General features: G+C 49.0%; 1 protein-coding gene across 1 annotated transcript in view; it reads right to left on the reverse strand.

The window, feature by feature from the left end:
* Window positions 1-3,068: 3,068 nt before the first annotated feature.
* Window positions 3,069-14,397, reverse strand: part of LONP2 (lon peptidase 2, peroxisomal) — a 55,176-nt gene continuing 43,847 nt past the window's right edge. The window contains exons 12-15 of the mRNA XM_040409794.1: window positions 13,398-13,540; window positions 7,590-7,797; window positions 4,912-5,102; window positions 3,069-3,681 (exon numbers count right to left, since the gene is read on the reverse strand). Coding sequence (XP_040265728.1) covers window positions 3,460-3,681; window positions 4,912-5,102; window positions 7,590-7,797; window positions 13,398-13,540 — 764 coding nt within the window. The 3' untranslated portion in view covers window positions 3,069-3,459. The remainder of the gene's footprint in view (window positions 3,682-4,911; window positions 5,103-7,589; window positions 7,798-13,397; window positions 13,541-14,397) is intronic.

Genomic DNA, 14,397 nt, shown 5'->3' on the forward strand with positions numbered 1-14,397 from the left:
ACCTGCAACAACGAACAGCCGGAGTGTATAGATTTACTACAGTACGGATACGGTTCTTAATCTCGCGGCCGTTTGGAATTTATCATTGACGTCAAAAAAAGGAAAGAAAATGCTAAACAATTGCTGATGCTTTTTATACAATGCAAAATCTAAAAACACTTGCAATTTTGTCTTGTTTTTCTAATACACAAAGCTCCAGCATTGACAGCCATAGTTATATAATTTTGTCTGCCTGCAGCCACCACTAGGGGGAGCTTACTGTACATGCAAAAAAAAGATACATTTAAAGAGCTCTCTGGTCAGACACCCCACACTCCCACCGATCTGCTGGCAATGACTGTCTGAGCACGGTGTAGTGGTCGTGCTGGGGTACTGCTACTCAGCTCATGCAAGTGAAAGGGGGGCTAAGCTGCTGTACAGCAGTGCCAGGAACCACAGCGTGGACGAAGCAGTCATATATTATAGAAAATCAAATTGGTCTAAACCTTACCCTAAAAAAATCCCCCATTCCGATATCCCCAGTGTCTGAGCCAGCAGACTCCACTACGTGGGATCTTCTGCCGACTATTGACTGGCTGCTTCTAAAAGAGAATGCTCTAGCCCAGGGGTCAGCAGCCTTCGGCACTCCAGCTGTTGTGAAACTACAATTCCCAGCATGCTCCATTCATTTCTATGGGAGGTCTGAGCAGAGCAAGTATGCATGCTGGGAGTTGTAGTTTCACAACAGCTGGAGAGCCGGAGGTTGCCTACCCCTGCTCTAGCCACTTCTATGCTGTAATGTTTCTATATGTATGATGATCTGAACAAGCAGGGCATGCTTGCACAATTGTGAATGCAGCTGTGGGTGTGACTGTACTATAAGACCCGCGGTTACAGAAAGTATGGTGTGGTATTCAGGGGTCCTGGATTACGCTGATCGCGCAGAGCAGTCGGGCCCTATAGTGTCAGAGAGTGAAGCCTAATTCTTGCTTCTGTTTCCACAGTACACAGGAAGGATAGAAAATGGTGGAAAAAAAACATTCAAAGCATGCCAAAAATGCTACATGCTGTGCCCCGGTACAATGTAAGGTCAGACAAACTGCTTCTTCCCGTGATGATTTTTATCTATAGGTTTGTGCACCTCGCCCCTTGTCCCACCCTCACGGGACGGAGGAAGCGAGACCTTCCTGAGTGTATTATTCCACCACCGTACACGCTGCTGGTTAGACATTAGTACTTTACACTATGCGAGGGATCAGCAACCTTCTGCACTCCAGCTGCTGTCAAACTACAACTCCCAGCATGCACACTTGCTTTGCTGTTCTTGTAACTTCCATACAAGGGAGTTGTAGTTCCAGAACATATAGAGTGCCAGCGGTTGCCAATCCCTGCCCTATACGATCATACCTACCTCTTGAAGACTACAGGGGTCCTTTCTAACCTTTTGGTGGAAATACTCAACCCCCCCCCATAGGAACGTGGAAGGAGTAATTGCGCCGTCGGCTCTGGATTAAAGACGTGACACCAATCATAACTCGGGATCGGCATCATGACTTGCTGTTTTTGGAAGAAAGCAGCCATGTCTCCTTAAGGCTTGTAGTCGGTGCAACGTTGCAAATGTCAGGACTGGACCACAGTCACTATCAGGTGTGATGTAGTGTAACCCCAGTGTCAGCACCTGCGCAGCGTAATACAGTACCAGCGAAGTCAATCACATGTGTAAACTTTTCCACATAAACTGACCTAAAAATTCACAGAGTGACCGTTTTGTGCGCTGCAAAACGTGAAACCTGGAGTAAATTTGCAATACAATCTACCTGTGGATTTTGGAGGAGAAATGCAGTGAAATCCACTTCAAGCATGCATGTCGGTGGCTCGTGGTACACAAAGGACACGGATTTTGTTAGGTTAGTGCTTGTTTTATATGCGGCGTGTCAACCCTGCAAAACAATGCACACGTGCGTTATGTTATGGGTCTCCTGATGATCTCGGGTACGATACCCATTGACCTGTGATGGCTAACCTCCAGCACGCCAACTACCCAGATGTACACTTGCTTGGATGTTCGTGGAGCATGCTGGGAGTCCTAGTTTCAGCACAGCTGGAGGTCAGCCATCCCTGGGTGTAATTCGTGGAAAGTGAACCCTGACCCATGGATATGGCACCGCTCCCAGCCCAAACCTGCTCCCTGTTTTCTACCTCTATTTAGCTTTATTATTTCACCTGCTAATTTCGATAATGGCCGGCACAATGACGAGAACACAGCAGCCCAAGAACTTTCTACCCACTTATAATTTCAAAGCCTTCCTGGGCGGCGTTACCGTTTCATGTATGATAATCAAAGGAAGGGCTTGTTTAAACACAGCAGCTTACTGGCGCTGTGCACTCCGTATTCCACTTTCAGGTTAATTTGCTTTGATGGCCGCTGAACAGGCGTCCGCTTCTTCATTATGGGAGCAAAGTCTGAGCCTAATGGTATGTTCTGGAAAAAACGGATAGTCCTGTCCCATTCATTTTGCTCTCCTGCTACAGTCAAGCTTTAATAAATAACCCCCACTGTGTTAACAGAGGGAAATTATATAGCTTGCACCACTATTATGGCTCAAAATCACAAATTTAGGTGCACGCCTGTTTTGTAGAAAAATTAGTGACTATTGGATCAACAAAACAAATAGTCTTTTTCATGGTGGATTAAACATTTACTTACTGCCCCCCCCATATAATCATCATTTCTATAATGAAGATAAAGCGAGAAAATCCATTTCTCTCATTACTGTAATAAATCGGATTCGTTGTATGGTGCGCCGCTCATCAGTGTGTCCGAGTTAGGTCTGCTAAACAAGCTGCACATTTGTGGAACATGATCAGAATGTTTTTTTTTTCAGCCTCTGGCTGTAAATAATGAATGTTCCCATTCAATGACAGCAAACAGGGATCATGAACACTGCGAGAAAGTACATACCTTTATGAATAGGATACGAGCAGTGTCCATCGTTGGCCAGATTGTATGTACGAGTGTTTATTTGAAATCCATATAATTATCTATCCAGCACTAACAGCCAATGTAAATTATCAGATGATCGTTAACGTGTGCTTTGGGATTATTTTATTTATTTCCATCAGTAAGGTGCAGTATAGGCCATGAGGGAGGGAGGTAGGGACTGTACCTCTTGAGTCACCAAAAAAAAAAGGTAAGCAAGGATATCCAGAAAATTATAATAAAGAGTTAAAATAATGGGTGTGAACCAGGAGGTGTATACTATGCCTGGCATCCAGCTGGAAAAGACTCCTGTTAGCAATGCTGATTGGCTGAGAGAAGCTAACACAAAGGACTTTACCCTTCAGTGTCCTTTCCAGCTGGATGCCAGGCACAGTATACACCTCCTGGTTCTGAGGTCCCAGTAATTTAACCCTTCAGAAAAATTATACGTGTGCCTTTAAGGGGTCCTGACATGCTTGTAAGTGGGAGGAATAGTCTTTTCATAGTTTGCTGTTGAGAAGCTCCTGTCCCCTCTTACGGAAAAACCCCCCATCAAATGCTGCATTCAGAACATCCTCCAGAGATCCTGCAAAGATAAAAGTCAGATCCCGCCTCACGTTCGAGGGGATCTCTTCCAGATCCTTTTCATTCCTCTGGGGGAGGATCACGCGCTTCAGCTTGGCCCTATGAGCCGCTAGAACCTTGTCTTTGATGCCTCCAACCTACATGAGAGAGGATCAAAATGAGAAAAAGCAACTATAGCTACAACACATGTCCGCCGGGGCTTTAAAGGGACTCTGTCACCACTTTCTAACCCCCCCTTTTCAAAGTATTGTTATCTGCATGGCGCCCCTGTGATTATAAATGTGTTGTTAGAAGTTAAATTCGCCGTCTCCTTTTGATAAAAAGAGCTTTTATCTAACCTGTCAATCTTCTTGATAAGGTGCCCAGGGCGTTTCTTTTCGTCTCAATCTGCCGCCCGCCGCCGCCACCGTTGGTGCCCAGCTCCTCCCCTCATGCTTTCAGCGCCGCCTGAATGTAATCAAATACGCCTCCGGCTCTCTCTCAGTGCCCCCTCCTCCTTTTCAAAGATCCCGCGCGTGCGCACAGGGCTGTGCCTGATGCGCCCGTGCGGACATTTACAATCAGCCTCATTGAGCGAAGTGCGCATGCGCGCACTTCGCTCAACCTCCTCATCAGACGAGCACTGCAGCCAGCCGGCTGCAGTGCTCGTCTGATGAGGAGGTTGAGCGAAGTGCGCGCATGCGCACTTCGCTCAATGAGGCTGATTGTAAATGTCCGCACGGGCGCATCAGGCACAGCCCTGTGCGCACGCGCGGGATCTTTGAAAAGGAGGAGGGGGCACTGAGAGAGAGCCGGAGGCGTATTTGATTACATTCAGGCGGCGCTGAAAGCATGAGGGGAGGAGCTGGGCACCAACGGTGGCGGCGGCGGGCGGCAGATTGAGACGAAAAGAAACGCCCTGGGCACCTTATCAAGAAGATTGACAGGTTAGATAAAAGCTCTTTTTATCAAAAGGAGACGGCGAATTTAACTTCTAACAACACATTTATAATCACAGGGGCGCCATGCAGATAACAATACTTTGAAAAGGGGGGGTTAGAAAGTGGTGACAGAGTCCCTTTAAACTTTTGTATAAAGGCTGTTAATATGGAGGTGTGACTGTAGCCTTGCTTTCTGTTACAGCCATAGCGTTCCACGATCCATTTACAGCTACCTGCAGTCACCACTAAGGGGAGCTATTTGTATACGGTTTTATCTAGTTCAGAGTATAATTCCTAAGCAGTGAGCTCCCCCTAGTGGTTGTGCAAAGGAAAACAGGTGATCTGGGGCCACAATGTCACCTCCTAAAGGGCAAGAACAAACTACTCAAAGAGGATGTGATGAAAGCAGAGCAGCAATAGCCTGCGAATATAAACGGTGTTACTTACAGGAAGCACCAGGCCTCGCAAGGTGATCTCTCCGGTCATCGCAACGTCCGAGCACACCAGCCGGCCGCTGAAGAGCGAAGCGAGGCAGGTTACTATGGCGACTCCAGCCGACGGTCCGTCCTTTGTGACGGCTCCAGCTGGGAAGTGCAGATGAATGTCGGTGCTGTCAAGTAGATCAAAGGTGCCCGATGCTGGAGGAGAGAGGAGACGACAGCTGAGCAACACGTCTCCCCTAGGACTACTCCATAGCCCAAATATACAAGTCACATGCCTTACAATATAGGTCTGCAGCCTCTGATGAAACACTGCCGCTCTCAGAGGATACTGAGAGTTGTAGTTTCGCCACAGCTTGCATGCCACTAATAGAGGTGAATATTTTATTTTTACGTAGTTATATCACTGAAAAAGTCATTTCAAAGGGTTGTCCCATCTGGGATATAGAGGACATTTATTGCAAATGTTAGGCTGAGTTCACACGGGCGTTGCGGGAAAAGGTGAGGGTGCGTTGCGGGAACATGCGCGATTTTTCCGCGTGAGTGCAAAACATTGTAATGCGTTTTGCACGCGCTTGAGAAAAATCGGCATGTTTGGTACCCAAACTTCACAGAAGTTCGGGCTTGGGATCCGTGTTCTGTAGATTGTATTATTTCCCCTTATAACATGGTTATAAGGGAAAATAATAGCATTCTGAATACAGAATGCATAGTACAAAAGCGCTGGAGGGGTTAAAACAAAAAAATTTAACTCACCTTAATCCACTTGCTTACGCAGCCCGGCATCTCTTCGGTCTTCATCTTAGCTGTGTGCAGGAAAAGGACCTGTGGTGACGTCACTCCGGTCATCACATGGTCTGTCACATGATCTTTTACCATGGTGATGGATCATGTGATGACCGGAGTGACGTCACCACAGGTCCTTTTCCTGTGCACAGCTAAGATGAAGACAGAAGAGATGCCGGGCTGCGTAAGCAAGTGGATTAAGGTGAGTTTAATTTTTTTGTTTTAACCCCTCCAGCGCTTTTGTACTATGCATTCTGTATTCAGAATGCTATTATTTTGTACCATGTTATAAGGGAAAATAATAATGATCGGGTCTCCATCCCGATCGTCTCCTAGCAACCGTGCGTGAAAATCGCACCGCATCCGCACTTTCTTGCGGATGCTTGCGATTTTCGCGCAGCCCCATTTACTTCTATGGGGCCTGCGTTGCGTGGAAAACGCACAATATAGAGCATGCTGCGATTTTCACGCAACGCATAAGTGATGCGTGAAAATCACAGCCCCATAGAAATGAATGGGTCCAGATTGAGTGCGGGTGCAATGCGTTCACCTCCCGCATTGCACCCGCGCGGAATACTCGCCCGTGTGAACTCAGCCTTAGGTAGGAGCAGGTCCCAGAGGTGGGACCCGCACCTATCTCCAGAACAGGGCTCAGAAGAGAACCGTAAGCACATTGCACGTGCCTGGCGTACCTCTATTCACTGCTATGGGACTTCTGAAAATACCTGAGCACGCTCGCTCGGCTATTTTCAGATGTCTCATAGCAGTGAATGAATGCTGCGCTTGCGCTGTGTGCTCTCTGTTCACTTTATGGCCCTGTTTTGGAAGCCAGGGTTTAAAGGCAACCTCTCCTGAATTGTCTATTTTAGTAAATACTTGTACTCCCCATCAAAAAACACTTCTGGAGTATCTTTCCTTATAACTCCATTGTGCCGTACCTCTGTTATTCCTAGAGGAAATGTATTACTAAACTGCCAGTTTAATAAATTTAACAATTAATTGCCTATTTATTAATGTTCCTGAAAAAATAACAGAGGAACATCAACATTCGATTATTAAAAAGAGATGCTCCAGGATGGTTGAATACAAGTGTTTACTAAAACAGAAATCAGGAGAGGTCTTTATTGTGCCTACTCACTGGAGAAATTACTTAAAGGCACTCTGCCAGCAGTCGGTAGGAATTGGAGAGCAGGACAAATATACCTTTTGTGGAGCTTTTATCAGGAGTAGAGCGAATATGAAGGTTTTATGCGGTGCTATAGTGGTCTCCTGATTGGATGCTACAGTTGTCACTTAGAGCTGAGGGGAGGGGCTGCGAATCTCTGCCTTCAGGACACTTGCAGGAGCAGAACCTGGCAGAATAAAAACTTCATGTTCACACTACTCCTGATAATTAAAGCCCCACTTAGTGCTGGCAGCAGTTTATCATGGTCTCCTTTTAACAATGAGAAATTACAACTGAGCATTAAGGCACAACATCTCTCTCGCCATAGTGATGTCACTTACTTCCTAAAGCAACCTCCTCAAGTGGACATGAGTTGACACCAATAATCTCCATCTCATTATTTACCAATCTTCAGAGAATATTCTGGATTACTGGACGGATAGATAAATCTATAAATGTCACTTGTAAAGGAAAAGAACCTGCAGGAAGATCAGGATAACATTCTGTTCTGGGCTCCATGTCTTCCTCTAGGTTCTATAGCGGTCCTATAATCCTGAATACTTGATAATCCAGCGCTGGTTTGGTTCTATGGATGCTGCATTGTGCTGTGTACACATTACTAAAACTACCGCCCCATGAACCAGGCTGAACAGCAGGTGGACAGTACAATGTGTACAGTATGGCTGTGGCATTTATCTACATCACGCGATATGAAGTCATCTGTTACTGTTTACCATTGGTCAGCTGAAATTTCTTTGCGTTGCTGCGCAGCCAGCTGATCGCCAGGTGCGCCGATTCTTTCATGACATCTCCCAGTTGGCCAGTCAGCGTCAACTGCCCTTCTCCATCCATACGACTGGCCTCCACAAACATGATCTCCCCTCCAAGAGGGGTCCAGGCCAATCCGATGGCAACGCCTGGCTGGTTCAGTCTCTCAAATACCTGAGAACATGCAATGAGAAGAAAAGAACGTCGTCAATATACCGGCTATGGCACCCTTCTCACAGTTCCTAATTGTCCTGCACTAAACACTTTCTGCAAATATTCCTAGCCCCTTAAAACGCAGATTCTTATACACTTTGTAACCAGCTAGAAGAGAAAAGGCGAAACGCGTCCTCTCACAGGAAGGCGAGTGAGGTGGAGAAACGCCCAGAATATCACCTCCTCTTTCCGGACACATATTGTGCATTGATTGGCCGTCAGATCCTCACCAATGCCCAAAACGAAGGACCACAGGTCTTCATCAGTGCAAACCCCTCTAAGTCACAAATGTGCCCATTAAAGTCAATAGGGAAATGGTGGACACAGCCGGCAGAATGTAAACCTGGCTACATGGAAACCGGCTAGGATAGATCACCGAGCCATCATCCTACTGCGATAGAACTACAGATCCCGACCTGCCACCCATCGCATCCGCATGCCGCTCTCACTTACATCATGATGTGATGGTCGTACAGGCACCCCGGAATTTTAATGCACTTATGATGAAAATCTATTAAACTCGGCGCCTATTTTACTCTATTTACTACTGAAAATGGGACACTTTTTTGGTGCATTTCGCTCAACAAAACTGGCGTGCATGCTTTCCATCACATTTACTAACTATTTTACACAGTTTTCTAAACTTTTTACGCTGTGTCCACCAAGGGGCGTGGCTCGTGGAAAAGGGGCGTGGTTTGCCGAAATGGGGGATGGGCTAAATATTCCTCAGTGACAAAATGTTGGGGGTTTTTTTGTTTTTTTTTGCAAGCAGCGTTTTGGTGTCAGCCTCCAGAGCGGAATGGAGGCTGAACGGAGGCAAACTGAGCGGATCCTTATCCATTCAGAATGCATTGGGGCAAAACTGATCAGTTTTGGGCCGCTTGTGAGAGCCCTGAAACAGATCTCACAAGCGGACCCAGAAACGCCAGTGTGAAAGTAGCCATAGATGGGACAACCCCTTGAAATGACTTTTTCAGTGATATAACTACGTAAAAATAAAATATTCACCTCTATTAGACAGAGTGCTAGAGAGAGAGACACAGAGTGCTAGAGAGAGAGAGACACAGAGTGCTAGAGAGAGAGAGACACAGAGTGCTAGAGAGAGAGAGACACAGAGTGCTAGAGAGAGAGAGACACAGAGTGCTAGAGAGAGAGAGAGACAGAGTGCTAGAGAGAGAGAGACACAGAGTGCTAGAGAGAGAGAGAGACAGAGTGCTAGAGAGAGAGAGAGACACAGAGTGCTAGAGAGAGAGAGAGACACAGAGTGCTAGAGAGAGAGAGAGACAGAGTGCTAGAGAGAGAGAGAGACAGAGTGCTAGAGAGAGAGAGAGACAGAGTGCTAGAGAGAGACAGAGACAGAGTGCTAGAGAGAGACAGAGACAGAGTGCTAGAGAGAGACAGAGTGCTAGAGAGAGACAGAGTGCTAGAGAGAGACAGAGTGCTAGAGAGAGACAGAGTGCTAGAGAGAGACAGAGTGCTAGAGAGAGACAGAGTGCTAGAGAGAGACAGAGTGCTAGAGAGAGACAGAGTGCTAGAGAGAGACAGAGTGCTAGAGAGAGACAGAGTGCTAGAGAGAGACAGAGTGCTAGAGAGAGACAGAGTGCTAGAGAGAGACAGAGTGCTAGAGAGAGACAGAGTGCTAGAGAGAGACAGAGTGCTAGAGAGAGACAGAGTGCTAGAGAGAGACAGAGTGCTAGAGAGAGACAGAGTGCTAGAGAGAGACAGAGTGCTAGAGAGAGACAGAGTGCTAGAGAGAGAGAGTGCTAGAGAGAGAGAGTGCTAGAGAGAGAGAGTGCTAGAGAGAGACAGAGTGCTAGAGAGAGACAGAGTGCTAGAGAGAGACAGAGTGCTAGAGAGAGACAGAGTGCTAGAGAGAGACAGAGTGCTAGAGAGAGAGACAGAGTGCTAGAGAGAGAGACAGAGTGCTAGAGAGAGAGACAGAGTGCTAGAGAGAGAGACAGAGTGCTAGAGAGAGAGACAGAGTGCTAGAGAGAGACAGAGTGCTAGAGAGAGACAGAGTGCTAGAGAGAGAGACAGAGTGCTAGAGAGAGAGAGACAGAGTGCTAGAGAGAGAGACAGGGTGCTAGAGAGAGACAGGGTGCTAGAGAGAGAGACAGGGTGCTAGAGAGAGAGACAGGGTGCTAGAGAGAGAGACAGGGTGCTAGAGAGAGACAGAGTGCTAGAGAGAGAGACAGAGTGCTAGAGAGAGAGAGACAGAGTGCTAGAGAGAGAGAGACAGAGTGCTAGAGAGAGAGACAGAGTGCTAGAGAGAGAGACAGAGTGCTAGAGAGAGAGACAGAGTGCTAGAGAGAGAGACAGAGTGCTAGAGAGAGAGAGAAAGAGTGCTAGAGAGAGAGAGAGAAAGAGTGCTAGAGAGAGAGAGACAGAGTGCTAGAGAGAGAGAGACAGAGTGCTAGAGAGAGAGACAGAGTGCTAGAGAGAGAGAGACAGAGTGCTAGAGAGAGAGAGACAGAGTGCTAGAGAGAGAGAGACAGAGTGCTAGAGAGAGAGAGACAGAGTGCTAGAGAGAGAGAGAGACAGAGTGCTAGAGAGAGAGACAGAGTGCTAGAGAGAGAGAGACAGAGTGCTAGAGAGAGAGAGAGACAGAGTGCTAGAGAGAGAGACAGAGTGCTAGAGAGAGAGAGAGACAGAGTGCTAGAGAGAGACACAGAGTGCTAGAGAGAGACACAGAGTGCTAGAGAGAGACACAGAGTGCTAGAGAGAGACACAGAGTGCTAGAGAGAGACAGAGTGCTAGAGAGAGACAGAGTGCTAGAGAGAGACAGAGTGCTAGAGAGAGACAGAGTGCTAGAGAGAGACAGAGTGCTAGAGAGAGACAGAGTGCTAGAGAGAGACAGAGTGCTAGAGAGAGACAGAGTGCTAGAGAGAGACAGAGTGCTAGAGAGAGACAGAGTGCTAGAGAGAGACAGAGTGCTAGAGAGAGAGACAGGGTGCTAGAGAGAGAGACAGGGTGCTAGAGAGAGAGACAGGGTGCTAGAGAGAGACAGAGTGCTAGAGAGAGAGACAGGGTGCTAGAGAGAGAGACAGGGTGCTAGAGAGAGACAGAGTGCTAGAGAGAGAGACAGAGTGCTAGAGAGAGAGAGACAGAGTGCTAGAGAGAGAGACAGAGTGCTAGAGAGAGAGAGACAGAGTGCTAGAGAGAGAGAGAGAGACAGAGTGCTAGAGAGAGAGACAGAGTGCTAGAGAGAGAGACAGAGTGCTAGAGAGAGAGACAGAGTGCTAGAGAGAGAGACAGAGTGCTAGAGAGAGAGACAGAGTGCTAGAGAGAGAGACAGAGTGCTAGAGAGAGAGACAGAGTGCTAGAGAGAGAGACAGAGTGCTAGAGAGAGAGAGACAGAGTGCTAGAGAGAGAGACAGTGCTGGAGAGAGAGAGACACAGAGTGCTGGAGAGAGAGAGAGACACACACACACAGAGTGCTGGAGAGAGAGAGAGAGACAGAGTGCTAGAGAGAGAGAGAGTGCTAGAGAGAGAGACAGAGTGCTAGAGAGAGAGACAGAGTGCTAGAGAGAGACAGAGTGCTAGAGAGAGAGACAGGGTGCTAGAGAGAGAGACAGGGTGCTAGAGAGAGACAGAGTGCTAGAGAGAGAGACAGAGTGCTAGAGAGAGAGAGACAGTGCTGGGCAGAGAGAGACAGTGCTGGAGAGAGAGAGAGACACAGAGTGCTGGAGAGAGAGAGAGAGAGAGAGAGAGAGAGAGAGAGAGACACAGAGTGCTGGAGAGAGAGAGAGAGAGAGAGAGAGACACAGAGTGCTGGAGAGAGAGAGAGAGAGAGACACAGAGTGCTGGAGAGAGAGAGAGACACAGAGTGCTGGAGAGAGAGAGAGAGAGAGACACACAGAGTGCTGGAGAGAGAGAGAGAGAGAGAGAGACACAGAGTGCTGGAGAGAGAGAGAGAGAGAGAGAGAGACACAGAGTGCTGGAGAGAGAGAGAGAGAGACACAGAGTGCTAGAGAGAGAGAGAGAGAGAGAGAGAGAGAGAGAGACACAGAGTGCTGGAGAGAGAGAGAGAGACACAGAGTGCTGGAGAGAGAGAGAGAGAGAGAGAGACACAGAGTGCTGGAGGGAGAGAGAGAGAGACAGAGTGCTAGAGAGACAGTGAGAGACAGAGTGCTAGAGAGAGACAGTGCTACAGAGAGAGAGACACAGAGTGCTACAGAGAGAGAGAGAGACAGTGCTGGAGAGAGAGAGACAGAGTGCTGGAGGGAGAGAGAGAGAGACACAGAGAGCTGGAGGGAGAGAGAGAGAGAGACACAGAGTGCTGGAGGGAGAGAGAGAGAGAGACACAGAGTGCTGGAGGGAGAGAGAGACACAGAGTGCTGGAGGGAGAGAGAGACACAGAGTGCTGGAGGGAGAGAGAGACACAGAGTGCTGGAGGGAGAGAGAGACACAGAGTGCTGGAGGGAGAGAGAGACACAGAGTGCTGGAGGGAGAGAGAGACACAGAGTGCTGGAGGGAGAGAGAGACACAGAGTGCTGGAGGGAGAGAGAGACACAGAGTGCTGGAGGGAGAGAGAGACACAGAGTGCTGGAGGGAGAGAGAGACACAGAGTGCTGGAGGGAGAGAGAGACACAGAGTGCTGGAGGGAGAGAGAGACACAGAGTGCTGGAGGGAGAGAGAGACACAGAGTGCTGGAGGGAGAGAGAGACACAGAGTGCTGGAGGGAGAGAGAGACACAGAGTGCTGGAGGGAGAGAGAGACACAGAGTGCTGGAGGGAGAGAGAGACACAGAGTGCTGGAGGGAGAGAGAGACACAGAGTGCTGGAGGGAGAGAGAGACACAGAGTGCTGGAGAGAGAGACAGAGAACTCAGTAGAGGCAACTGGAGGTATCAATACAGAGACTGAAATAGAGAGAGGGACAGAGATGGAAATAAGTGAGAGACAGAGAGCTTGAGAGATAATGAAAGAGCCTGGTCGAGACAGCAAAAGATGTAGAGAGCAATAGAAAAAAAGTCATGGAGATAGAAAGAGATGGTGAGCGATCGAGAGCAAGCAACGGAGACAGATCAATAGAAAAAGAGTGAGAGAGCCCGCTAGAGACAGATATCTCTAGAGAGCGATAGAAAGCAACAGAAACAGCTGGAGATGGGAAGAGACAGCAAAAGATGGAGGTCTTTAGACAGTAATATAGACAGAGAGCAATAGAGACAGAAAGAGAACAATAGAGAGACCATCCTGCAGCAGGGTGAGGGCGGCGCAGCCCCATCCGCAGCACCTGTGAACGCACCCTAAAGCCACTAGAAATGCCCCTCCGATCAGTAGTGAGTTAACAGAATTTACTTATTGTAGATACAGATGTAGCAGAGCTAAATGTGTTGTGTCATTTTTCTTTCATCTCATACATAGCACAGCAGAAAAACCTTGTGCATAATCAGAGCATCATCAATAGCACAGGCAATGCAGCTATGACGTGACAAATCCAGCTCTGCTACATCTACATCAATAGCACAGGCAATGCAGCTATGACGTGACAAATCCAGCTCTGCTACATCTACATGCGATACACACGTAGCAGGCAGTGAATTATCACCACCCATCCTACCTCTGTCTCATACATGGGAGCTCCCAGGATGTCCCTTAATGCGTGATGATCAATCAGTATTGGCATCTCGGGGGGCAGGGACAGGTCTGCTGGGCCGCTGACGTCCCGGGGTCTGGAGTCTTCCGAGGGGTTTGCCTTGTGGTCTAGCAAAAGAAAATCACAAGAGATTTCAGGAAGAGAATTTTCCACGACAGAAAAATGAAATGGAGATGAATTGCCGGGGACACATCTGTAAGGAGCAAGGCTGGTCACTGACCTCAGGCAATACAATCTCCATTTTCACAGCTATTACGCGGGGGAGGGGCGGACCACCACTACCACATTAATAGAGGTTTCCTGGATATATAACGGTCAAACATGGCACAATGGGGGGGGGGACAGGACAAGGAGGCGCCGACACCTGGGGGGGGACAGGACAAGGAGGCGCCGACACCTGGGGGGGGACAGGACAAGGAGGCGCCGACACCGGGGGGGGACAGGACAAGGAGGCGCCGACACCTGGGGGGGACAGGACAAGGAGGCGCCGACACCTGGGGGGGACAGGACAAGGAGGCGCCGACACCTGGGGGGGACAGGACAAGGAGGCGCCGACACCTGGGGGGGACAGGACAAGGAGGCGCCGACACCTGGGGGGGACAGGACAAGGAGGCGCCGACACCTGGGGGGGGACAGGACAAGGAGGCGCCGACACCTGGGGGGGACAGGACAAGGAGGCGCCGACACCTGGGGGGGGACAGGACAAGGAGGCGCCGACACCTGGGGGGGACAGGACAAGGAGGCGCCGACACCTGGGGGGGACAGGACAAGGAGGCGCCGACACCTGGGGGGGGCAGGACAAGGAGGCGCCGACACCTGGGGGGGACAGGACAAGGAGGCGCCGACACCTGGGGGGGACAGGACAAGGAGGCGCCGACACCTGGGGGGGACAGGACAAGGAGGCGCCGACACCTGGGGGGGACAGGACAAGGAGGCGCCGACACCTGGGGGGGACAGGGCAAGG

This window comes from Bufo bufo, chromosome 10, assembly GCF_905171765.1.
Source record: "Bufo bufo chromosome 10, aBufBuf1.1, whole genome shotgun sequence".
NCBI classification, from domain to species: domain Eukaryota; kingdom Metazoa; phylum Chordata; class Amphibia; order Anura; family Bufonidae; genus Bufo; species Bufo bufo.